Here is a 12,302-nt window from a genome sequence, read left to right on the forward strand (position 1 = left end):
TAGAAGAAACTACGTGTCTCCTATGATTCAGAAATTTGTCTTTTCCTCATTACAGCACACCAGCATTATCCAATTGCTTTATGCCAACCCCCTCATTAAAATTCTAATAAAATGCATACGTAGCATCATTCGGAAGTGGGAGGTGATTTCCCAATGCATTCTATTGGTTTAGGTGCAGCTAGCATTTTCCATAAAATGCAGACTTGAGTACGTACAGGTGGAGTATTCTACACCTGGACCTTCAGTTATGAATTCCGTGTTGATATCAGTTGTCCTGACTTTGTTCCTTGCTGCGGAATGTCGATCCCAGCGTAAGTATTGTCCTCAATAGGTTAAATTGAACTTTGCTTTGTTATACGAATTTACAAATTGGTGTTAATCAGCTGCATTACATAAGGATGGCGCAGATTTAATCTAAACTCTGTTTAATTGAACTAATCTTTTCCAATAAGCGTAATTTAAAGTGGTTGAAATGTCAGACTGAGATTATCCAGCCGGTTCAAAATGAAATGGCAAATTCTTTTGAAAAAATAAGTAATTGCATGTATATATTTTTTATGAGATTAAATCTTATTTTATCTCATTTTTGTTTTAATTTCGAATTCGCATCATACAGGTTTCGGAGATATGAGCGTTTGTGGTTGTACACTTAAGAATGATACTCCCTGCTATGTCGAGCCAGGAACTGATGGCCCTGTCTGTATTCAAATAAGTAAGTAACAAATAATAATAATTGGTTAGATAAAATAAAAGAATTGGTTAGATGAAATAATTTCATTCTACTGGGAAACATTTTCTCAAGTAATTTTGCCAAAACTGAAATTGGGGAAAGTGAACGAAAGTTGTTAATATGGTTCAATTGCATGACGCTGGAAACTAGAATAATAACAGTTTTCCTAAATGAATTCCTTTGCCAAATTGGAAGGAAAACTTAATATATTTTAAGGAGTCCATAATTGCGATAATATTTGTTTTTTATAACAAAAGAAGTATAGGAGAAAAATTATATTGACATGTTAATTCAAAGTTTTTTGAATTAAGAGCCAAGACAGGCCAATTGACGTAGTACCAACGGGGTAATAGAATTAATAAATTTATTAAAAAAATGAAGAGCATCTTCAAAAGGGAAAACGTCTCCAGCAAACGCAATACCAAAAATCAGAGAATAGGATGATACTCAGACAGACTGACGCAGATCATCTTTGCACTCAGCAAGAGACTACGCCGATAGACAACCGAATCTTAATGAAAACCAAATAGTCTTATACAGGAGTATCGGACAACATGGGAAAGGCGAAAATAGGCCACCCGAGCAGTAAAGACAATCCCAGAAATTCTCATTCAACGAATCACATATTTGAAGGCTAAAGACCAAGGTACAAGAAACCCGGCGAAATACAGGTCAAACACCTGCCTCCCAAAGATGTATACGATCCTGACCGAAGAAGATATCAGACCTCTCGGAGAGCCAGAACATTATGGTCGAACAGAAGGAAGGATTCAAGTAAGGAACAATTAATCTTTAATGTGACATTGCAGAGTAAGCACACAAGAAGCGACACAACCTATACACTGCCTACATCGATTAACCCCTAGCATTTTTACTGTTATGGGCATTACGTCAGGCATACATGTAAAATTTTCGCTGATTTCAATAAAGACATTATAAAATTGCTGTAAGGCCTTCGACTCCATGCCTCATAGCTAGATAACAGACAACTGAAGAGATACAAAGTCAATCCGACAGTAAGAAACTTCCTAGAAGCAACCATGGCAAAATTCAGTACTACGAATAAGGTCGATAATATTACAAACAGACCGATCCCCATCAAGTGAGGAACATTTCAGAGAGATGTCCTGAGCTCAATGTAATTTGTCTGCGCGGGTAGAGGTATTGTAACCGTCCTCCCAAAACTGATGGAAAATGATCCGGTTCGAATTCCGTCGATGACGCAAAGAACTTTTATGACCTTTTTTCACTCCGTGGATGAGTTAGTCGGTCTCAGGCGAGGCGTAGATTGCAAGATTCCCCCGCCAGGAAAAAAATAGGGTTTTTCTTCCAGCAAAGCAGGCAAATCGACCAGAAAACACCACATGAAATTTACAGCCACAATACACATGGGTAGTTGAAAGTTACTTTCCAGATGACGCCAATATAATAGTCTAGTTTTAGTTTTAGTCCGCTGTCCACCATGTTCAACAACAGCAAAGATGGATATAACCTCAAGGAAAGAAGGAAAAATCCTGTACACTCTATCCTACCTGATGTACATGAATGGCATCAATCTCTACGCGGTAACTGAGGAAACAACTCTAGAAATTACTCCGGTTCACCAAAGATTTCAGCTATCACATCAGGATGTAATTTGATCTAAGCAAATGCAAGACCCACGGGTTGCGCCAGGGGAAAATAGATGGCTGAAGCTGCCAGCTACAGACTGACTGATAAAGAGATCGAAGCAATGGCAGGGGAAGAGATCTACAAATACCTTGGGATAATGTAGGCTCAGCGGTTGTAGTCCAAGGTCTGCCCGACGGAAAATTACCACCAGATACTCAGAAGCCTGCTCAAAGCAAAGCTGAACGGAGGGAACATGGTTAGAACCATATACACCTATGTAGTCCCAGTGCTAACATACTCCTTCGGAATCATAGATTATAGTAATGCCGAGCTGGAGAATATCCTGAGAAAGCCCTTTTCATTATTTCTTTGTATTTTTGGAGTACTTATATTTTAATTATGAAATATACCTCTTGAGCTAATTATGATTCTGTATTTACTTATATTCTGAAAACGAAATACACAAGGCATAATCCTTATGGGTTTTGGTAATTAACTATATTATATCGGCGCAGATGCACCATAGTTAATCCATAAATTTGAATTACGTATGTAATGTAAAAGGCATCGTTTTAATAGTATCTCATATTGTGGGTGACTTCACAACACCCTTTGGCATCTCTCATATTGTGGATATAACTTCGCAACTGTGATGACATGTTGCATTGCTTCTGGGTGGTGGTTTCTTCTTTAAATAAATAACACTAGTCTTCTCTAGTAGAGAAGCATTATTTATTTGAAGTAGTGCAATACCAGCTATTTCGTCGTGAAGGCACCCATAATATGAGATACTATTAAAATGATGCCTTTTACACTACATACGCAGTTCAAATTTATGGGTTAACTATGGTGCATCTACACTGATATTATATAACTAGTTATGGCGCCTCCGTAACCAGGCGGGAAGGAGCAGCAGCAGTGCATAGCACACGTTTATTGATTAGATCGGGGTTCGAGCCCGTCACCACCAAATACGGAGGATGCGGAAAGGTCAGGGTATGGCCACCACATTTCCCGGAGCAATATGGCCTTTGTTGCTAATGCTCCAAATAACAATCATAACTAATTATATTCGCACGAATGCTGCAGCTCTCCTCAGTATTTCATTTTATACTCATAGTTCTCCACGCTTTTCAAAACAGAGGAGAGAATTAGGGATTTTTAGAGTTCGTGTTCAGATTTTATAAATACCAAATTACTTTATATCAAAATATGATTCTAAAAACCAGTTGTGTGTTTGTTATGTATGATATTATTATTTTTTATCGCTACATATCACTGTGAAATGACTGAATTATATTCTCGTTTTATGTTATAGTCGCACTCCCTCTCATTAGACTTCCACTCCCAGTAACTGCAGTTCTGAAAATTGGAAACCTAATCTCTGTAAAACTGTCGGTATGCCTTGGTTGTAAATGCACAGTCTCAGGAACGATCCATATTCCTTCCAATTGTTATGTAAGTATTTTATTTGAATTTCCTAAATACAGTATACGTAGTGCATTCAAAAAGTTCCCACAATCGATCGCACGCTGGTGATAATATGATTTGCGCAACGGCCCTAAGGTTTCGTGGGGCGTTGACGTTGAATTTGGTGCGAACGCACGCCAAGTGAGAAATGCCTCGTCCACTTCACTCGTGTTTCACAGCTGAGTGATTGTGGAATGTCGCGGTTTGAACACAGTGCTAACATCAAGTTCTTTAAAGTGCTACAGACACGTGCAAGTATTATAGAAAGTTTATGGAGATGATGCTTTGAAGAAAACATAAAGGAAGCCATTACAAAAAATCCAGTGTATTACTAATCTAAGGTAATCTAATAACTAATATAATGTAATATAATTATTAAACTAATCTAATTATTAAACTAATCTAATCTAATTATTAATCTAATCTGTTTACTATTTGTACTAATATCATTGCAGAATATAACATTCTACAATATGTAGAATTTCCTACACGGGAAAATTCATCCCTATTTAGATATATTTATTTTTTTCTTTCTTTTTTTTTCAAATTATACGGAAATGGTATGTAAAGTGATTGATCTTCTAATTTCGATCATGCCGCTTTGCTCTTATATATAAATATAACTTTATGATATAAAACTTAAGAACGTAAATTTTTCTAACTTTCGACTCGCGAATTCGACCACTTTGTTAAACAACATTCCTTCAATTGACTGGAACAATTTACAAATAAATTATTCTGTCAATGAAATGTTTATGGATTTTTTTTTTGTAAAGTTAAAAAACATTTTGTAAAGTTAATTGGAATTAATGTTACTAAAGCTAAACTAAGTTTAGCAGATTTCCATTTTTCTCCAAAGTAATAGAAAAATAAACAAAAAAACAGGTTTCACAGAAACCATAAGAAAACACATTCCAAAAAAGTCCTTTAATGATTATGAAAACTAAAGGAAAGACAAAAATATTACCAAACAAATGCTACAGAATTCCATTGACTCCAAAAGAAAAGTGTATTAACATCAGGAATCATGTAGTTCTTTTGTAAATATGAAAGTTCTCAAATAACACAATTACTGCGAAAATCATGATAATAACCTTAAAAGGTACACGCATTTTTGATCATAAAGATATTGCAGATATTTTTGCAAAACACTTGAAGTACTTCGATGGGAAGGTGATTTACCCCTCAGGCTATAATTACCTTAAAATAGAGAAACATAGGAAAAAAAAAAATCTGCAGGATCCGAGCTTTAAGAAAAATTATCACTGGGGATAAACGTTGAGTGTGAGACCACGAGACCAAGGTGGAATCATGAGAGTGGAACATAAAAATGTCCCCAAGGCCCAAGAAGTCTCATGCAACAAATTCCAACGCCAAAGTCATGCTGATCGTTGTTTTCGACTATAAGGGTATAGTACACAACGAATTTGACTAGGACAGAAGTATTACTGCGGGCGTAGCCAGGTGGGAAGGAGCATCAGTGCTTAGCACACGCTTCTTGATTAGACCGGGGTTCGAGACCGTCACCACCAAATACGGAGGATGCGGAAAGGTCAGGGAATGACCACCGCATATCCCGGAGCAATATGGCCTTAGTTGCTAATGCTCCTAAAAACCAAATATCAAACAAACAGTATTATTGCTGCTTACTACTTCGAGGTTGTCACATTCGTGTGAGAGTGCGAGGCGAAGCCGACTTCAAAAATGAAAAGGGCGATGGCTGTTCAAGAGGCTAATAGGTTTGTTAGTAGGCTGATATTCTGTGAGCTGTTCTCCAGTAAGTTCTTGACTGCGAAAAAAATTAGTCACTTAGCAGCCTCCCTACTCTCCCGACCTTGCAATGTCTGACTTCTGGCTGTTTCCTAAACTGAAAATGGGGTCTCCGGGCCGGCGTTTCGCTACAGTGGATGACATCATAACACCGAGGCGGCCCTACGCAAGCTCACGAAAGATTTTAAAGAATGTTTCAAATTTTAGGAAGACCGATGGAACAAGAGTGCAGGTACGCGCAAAAGGAAGGTATTTTGAAAGTGATTATGTTAATAAGCTCAACTGTTCACTCATTAATAGTTTATAATAAAATTCTGGGAACATTTTAATGTACCTAGTATGTACAATAGTAGAAATCGATATCGAACTAATAATAAACTGAATATATATATATATATATATATATTTTTTTTTTTTTACTGCTACATACATATGTTTATATTTTCTCATAAAAGACATAAAACTATTGTATTTTTACTACAGGGATTGCAACCAATAGTAGTAGAAGTACATCTTCTAGGAATTAGACTTGTGTCAATAGGCTCATATTCTATGATGTGTCCCCCAGTAAGTGGATTAAGTTTTAATAATAATGCTTTGATTTCTTTGAATTTACAAAAATTTATTATTATTATTATTGTTGTTTTTTTTTATATGTTTGTATTAAAGTCATATTAGGGCCACCGGAGATGTTATGTATGTTATTTTTTTTATGTTTGTATTAAAGTCATATTAGGGCCACTCGAGAACACACTCATCTGGCAGTGTGTAAAATGAGCGTAAAATGCAAGTGTTCTCTGGTCGATATGTCATTTCTTTTGGACGATAAACTAAAGTTTCCGGAGGGAGGAGAGGAACCTTGCTCTCCACCACTGAGACCGACTAATTCAGCCACGGACTGAAAAATAAGTTCCTTGTGTCACTGACGGGATTCCATCCCGCGCATTCTCCAATAACTGGGTTTTTTTTTTTTTTTTCTTTTGCTAGTTGTTGGCGCATTGGCTTCTGTGGTCATAATGCACCTCCCGAAGTTTTTGCATTTTACTCTGATCCAATCCACTAACTGTGACAGGATAGTTCATCGTATTAGCTAAATCGTGTCTGGTTCATATTTTATTAAATATTTATTCATGCTAGAAAACAGCTCTGCCAGCAAGAAGACCTTCTTACACGCCAGTGACCGAGCAATGAGACAGAGTACGGTGGGAAAACAGAGTAATAACAACTGTAAGTAAAACCACTTTGCACACACCGTCATCAAACTCACCATTTAGCTACATAAAGGCTTAGTTCCAGCAATCAATCAATCACTTTCTGGATAAAGGCTAATTTCCGCAGATCTATTCTGCAAACTTTCCTTAATTTGAATTTATGTCCAAGTGCGTAATCTGAGCAAAAGGAAGAATCTCATCATCATTGAGCTTGCTCAAACATTCAAAGCCTTAAAAATCTCAATCAGATCAACTCACAGGTGTCTAGTTTCCAGACGCGGCAATTTGCAGAACTTAAGCCTTTCTTAGTAAAAGCACCTCTTTGTTCCCCTTACCAATCTCGTTTCCCTTCACTGTATTTATTCCAGCAGCTCTACATCTTTCCGAAAATCAGGCCTCCAGACCTGTATGCAGTAATCAAAGTGTGCCTCACCATTGTCTAATACAAGGGGATAATCAACTCCTTCTCCCTGCTAGCAAAGTTTCTGTATGTCATTGACAAAACCCCATAAGCTGCTCTGGCAGTCCCTCTGCACAATAATCTGAAAACTTCATATCTGACTGCACACCTACCCCTAGGTAATTTTCATTCTCCATTAAACTGAGTGTAACACGGCAGACTTTGCATTTCTTAATATAACTTCAGTTACCACCAGTCAGCCGATCTGCCCTATTTTTATAGATCCTGTTGAAGCCGCATACCGTCATTAACAATTCTGCTAACTTTGTATCATCTCCCCACTTGGAAATTAAGTCTGTTATACCTTCATCAATATCATTGAAGCGTAAGTTAGTACATCTCATATTGTGAATACCTTCACGACTTACCATAATATTGCATTACTTCGAATAAGTAACACTTCACCAATGGAGAAGACTACTGTTACTTATTCTCGGCGGATACCAACACTCAAACGGCACCGTTTCGGATCTTGTGGGCCCCTCATCGATGGGTGTTCAGATAACCTGGTGATCCAATGATAACAATCCAGCTGCGAAATATAGCTCCACAATACGAGAGATGCCTAGTGGTGTGCAAGTAATTAAGATCATAGAGCACTTAGTTAACTAATTCGCAACCTGAGGCTTATAGCTCTAAATTGCTCCATGATCTCAATATAATTGATCAATTCAGAAAACAACAATGGTCCCAAAACTGAGCCCTTGAGCACTACACTAATAACATAACTCCACGACGAGCAGTGTCCATTGATTACCACTCTCTGATTTCTCTCACTCCTGCATCCTTTTATCCATAGCAGCAAAATTACTCCAATTTTTATAGCAGCCTTTTATGTGCAATAGTATGAAAAGCTTTCCTGAAATCCAAATATATGATATTAAAATTATTTTTGTATCCAGTTCCTTTGTGGCCACATCGTACTACACAACACAACAATTAATCAGGCAAGATTTCCTCTGAGCAAACCCATACTTCATCTGTAAGTACAATCTTGTCTAGATGATCCTGCATTGTTTCTTTAACCGATGACCACATTACTTTCCCCGGAACAGAAGATAAACTAGCAGGTCTATAATCATTTGTGTCACCCCTTGAATCCCCTTTGTCAATTGGGATACATTTTTACTTCTCCGGTATCTGGGAACCTCTGGTGAATCCAAGGATGCTTTCATAATTATGGCTAAGGCTTTGCTTACTTCCTTTGCTGTCTCTTTTATTATAACTGGATAGATCCCATCCACCCCGGGTATCTTTCTTATATTTAACATCAACAATTTCTCCTCCACTTTCCTCTCACTTGTTATAAAACCATTTAGCTCCGTAATAGAATTGATAAACTACTGGCCTCCACTTCTCTAGAGAATTCTTCAAGTGTGAATGAGATGGAAAACACATATTCAGTTTGTCAGTTATTTAAGTAGGATCATCAACAGTCGAACAATCAATATCAAGTGGAACAATCTGATTCATTCCCTTTATTCCAGAGTTTTCATAAGTAAATAAGTCTTTGCATCCTTTGCCAAAGATTTCTCGCAATCTGACTTTGCCTGCCTAACCTCCTTTGTGGCCTGATTACAGACTAGCTTAGATCTAACATAGACTTTCGCCTATAATTTATATGCAACCCATGTATTTTTCTTTGCTAACATATGCTGAAATCATTGGTTGTCCTTGGAACTATTTCTGTACAGTTCTAACTTTGTGACAAGGCGCATAATAAGTTGGAAGAATTCATCCGCAGATGAATAGGTAGCAGCCACGAAGAGATGTGTCTGCTCAAAACCAAATTCCAGATAACCTGCACTATTCATATTTTGCTCCACTTAAAGGCACCGCAGGATCATTTCCTACACCATGATATCGCTACTACCAGCCTTTACTATTGATATCTGGCAAAACTGGTCCATGGACTTATGCTGTTTACGTCACATTCTGGACCACCCATTAGTGAGAAACAGAAGGGATGGGATTTTCTAGGCCAGGCAATATTTTTTAATCATCCACTTTCTAGTGTAAATGTTAGTATTCCTGATCTCATTTTAATCTTATTTCTTCTTCTCTTTAGCTGATTCGATCGCTGACTTCAATAGCCCACTTGTGAGAAGGTACGAGTCGAGTTTTCTGAAATGACATTTTATTTGCCACTTCTATATTAGGTTGTTATTTCATTGAATGTAACCTTTCTGTTTCCCTTTACAATTCTTCTCAGCCGTTGGCCTCTCGCTTCAACGAGCTCTTTCCAACCACAGGTTCGCCACTGGATAGATGGCTATTGACTATTGGTTATTGGACCAATCTCGATACAACTGCAACAGGGGGTTACGTGGACCTTATTATAATCTCGTTATTTAGTTTACCTGATGGGCTCTGTTTATTGTTGTTTTTTTTTTTTTTTTTTTTGGTTTTATAACCAACTGGATGTTGAGAAATAGTAAGCAAGTGAAAATGTGACATTGATGGGCAAGAGCCTGGATAGCGACGGAAATGCAAATTCATATAAATGAAAAAAAACGACACTTGCTACACAGTTTAACATGTGTACACCAGAGGCCGATGTCCTGAGTTTAACATCTGGGTTAAGGAGAATCACTAATGAGATAGAAACCATATGGCAGAACCAAGGACTAATTCTGAGAACAGAAGACAGACTTTTGCTTTTTATCCGCCGTTCATACTATGGGCCCAAAGCTTCGGCTATTACTCCAGTTTGGGTTATCTGCTTGCTCTGTCCTTACTGGTTGGTATTGGCTGACTTTGATCTTTGCTATTGCGGGGAGCCCTGCTTCCCGCAATAGCTAAGATCGGCAGATCGGCATCCACGTCTGGCTCATTTGTTCAATTTATTTACAATTAAGGGTTCAGATGGAGTGGGGGACGCTCGCTCTCTCCAAATATGTTCTGGGTGGTATCTTCCAGAGTCAACAGTTTTTTTTTTTTTTTTTTTTTTGGAATTTTGTGTGTGTGTATTAAAAGAATGCTTCAGAAAGAGCACCGCTGGTAAGATACTAGTAAGAAACGGTTTGTACATAAGTTTAATTTGTTAAACAGTTAAAAGCAGCGACTACTGTATAGATAAATGGAAAGTGTTTGAAGAAATTAGATTCTGTTAAAACACGTTAGAGAAATTTGATCACGTACTGTTTAAGAGGACGCTTTCTGCTAATAACAAACCAGCAAAATTTAAAAATAAAATTTGACAAATGAAAAAAATTTAAAAATTCTAAATTAATAAGTAATCAGGAACCTGCGCTCATCCAGGAAAGCACAACGACAGTCTAGCGTAAGTATGGGTCATCTGTTGCTGGGAACAAGTTAGGGAACAAGTTAGGTTATAAATTACTGGAATAAGTTGCCTTCATGGGTGGTAGAGGCCGACAGTTTGGGGAAATTCAAAGGGCATCTGGATAGTACTTTCGGGTAAGGGAAGCGCATAGGATGATAGGTTTAATTTCCTTTTTATTTATTTTTTATTTTATTATTATTTTTTTTACTTATTAATTATTATTATTTAGTTATTTATTTATTTATTGTTTTTATCATTGTTTTGTTCGGATTTTTTTTTTTTGGTTGGTGCAGCATAAGCCATAGGCTTTCTTGCACCATGCGGCCGTTACTAATACTAATACGAACTCCCACTGCGCATTGCATAATTGGCTGATATAGACACACTTAGAAAGAAAAACACAGAAGTAAATTAAGTTTGGGAAAGCCATAATGACTACTTCGTCAGAGGCATCGGCTTTGTGGAAATTCCCCGAAACAACATCTGTACACTATTCTGTTATGGCTTATTCACAGCAAAAGAATCATGGATGCCCCTATGCGAACGGTCAAGAGAGGCAGCAGCACAAAATTTAACGTGGGATAATTGGGTGCAATTTTGTAACCCTCATTTGATTATAGCACGTTTAGTTTAATTTAAATTTTAGCAAACTTTTTTTTTTTTTTTTTTTTGCAGATGCCGACCACCATGATGATGACAACTGAAGGTACCGAAAATTGCGTTTCTGACTCTACCATTATTAATGAACCTACTGCCATATTACCAACAACCTACCCAACTGAAACTACCACTCCACCATGCGAAACCGAACCAACTGTCCCAACTGTCCCACCCTACACGCCTGAACTAACTACCACCGAACCCTGCGATGAAACCACAACTGAATCACCAACGACACCTGAACCAACTACCACCGAACCCTGCGATGAAACCACAACTGAATCACCAACGACACCTGAACCAACTACCACCGAATCCTGCGATGAAACCACCACCACAGCTGAATCTACTAATGGGCCATCTTACCCTTAATGGAACTACTGTTTGTGGTTACAGCGGATGATCAAGCTCTATGAAAAAAATAAATAATCGAAATTGATTTTGGATTTAAAATGGATATTTAATTTCAATGTGAAAAGTGAAAGAATAATGAAAGAAATTTATATTCCTTTTCCGGTGAAAGAATGTATGTTGAAATAATAAAATAAAATAAGTTTTAAATGTCTAAAATAAGCAGAGAAATTATCGTTGTATTGTCTTTTTGTTATAGAAGATAAGCATTTAGCATAGAGCATTAGAGCTGTGTACATCATTTGTTGTATGCCGGTATCCTCTACATAACGTACTGCAAAATAAAATATTTACTAAATACACTATAATATTATTAAAGATGTTATTAAAATAACAGAATAACATCCTAAACATATGAGCAAGTTGTAAATTTATGAGTGAACGTTAAAGTTTTCCTTGTATTTCTTTTGACAAAATAAATAATGTGGATTACGTGATACATAAGAGAATAAGACTAGAGGTTTGTAAGTTGATTACTCAAATCAACAAACAATTTTCATCAAAAACTATAGACCTGAACTAGATAGAAGTTTGGACAACATTTCTAATGTTTATCCGGTTTCCTCTAGCACGTCTAGGTTCTGTGAAAAGACAGATTACATGACCACGATGAGTCTGATTATGCCACTCGTATACCTATTGAGGCAACCTAAAATAATATAATTATTTTTCTTTAATACATTCATATTTATG

The 12,302-nt window shown here is 37.1% G+C and overlaps 1 protein-coding gene across 1 annotated transcript; it reads left to right on the forward strand.

Annotated features, from left to right (window-relative positions):
* The first annotated feature begins 262 nt into the window (after positions 1-262).
* On the forward strand, positions 263-11,633 carry LOC150077979 (uncharacterized). Its single transcript, XM_090384283.1, has 5 exons — positions 263-311; positions 617-712; positions 3,660-3,799; positions 6,065-6,148; positions 11,214-11,633. The coding sequence occupies exons 2-5, from the start codon at positions 628-630 to the stop codon at positions 11,568-11,570; spliced, it is 666 nt and encodes a 221-aa protein (XP_090240409.1). The 5' UTR covers positions 263-311; positions 617-627; the 3' UTR covers positions 11,571-11,633.
* The last annotated feature ends 669 nt before the right edge of the window (positions 11,634-12,302 follow it).

This window comes from Mastigoproctus giganteus, chromosome 11 (genome assembly GCF_048544385.1).
Source record: "Mastigoproctus giganteus isolate SK-2022 chromosome 11, ASM4854438v1, whole genome shotgun sequence".
In the NCBI taxonomy this organism is placed as follows: domain Eukaryota; kingdom Metazoa; phylum Arthropoda; class Arachnida; order Uropygi; family Thelyphonidae; genus Mastigoproctus; species Mastigoproctus giganteus.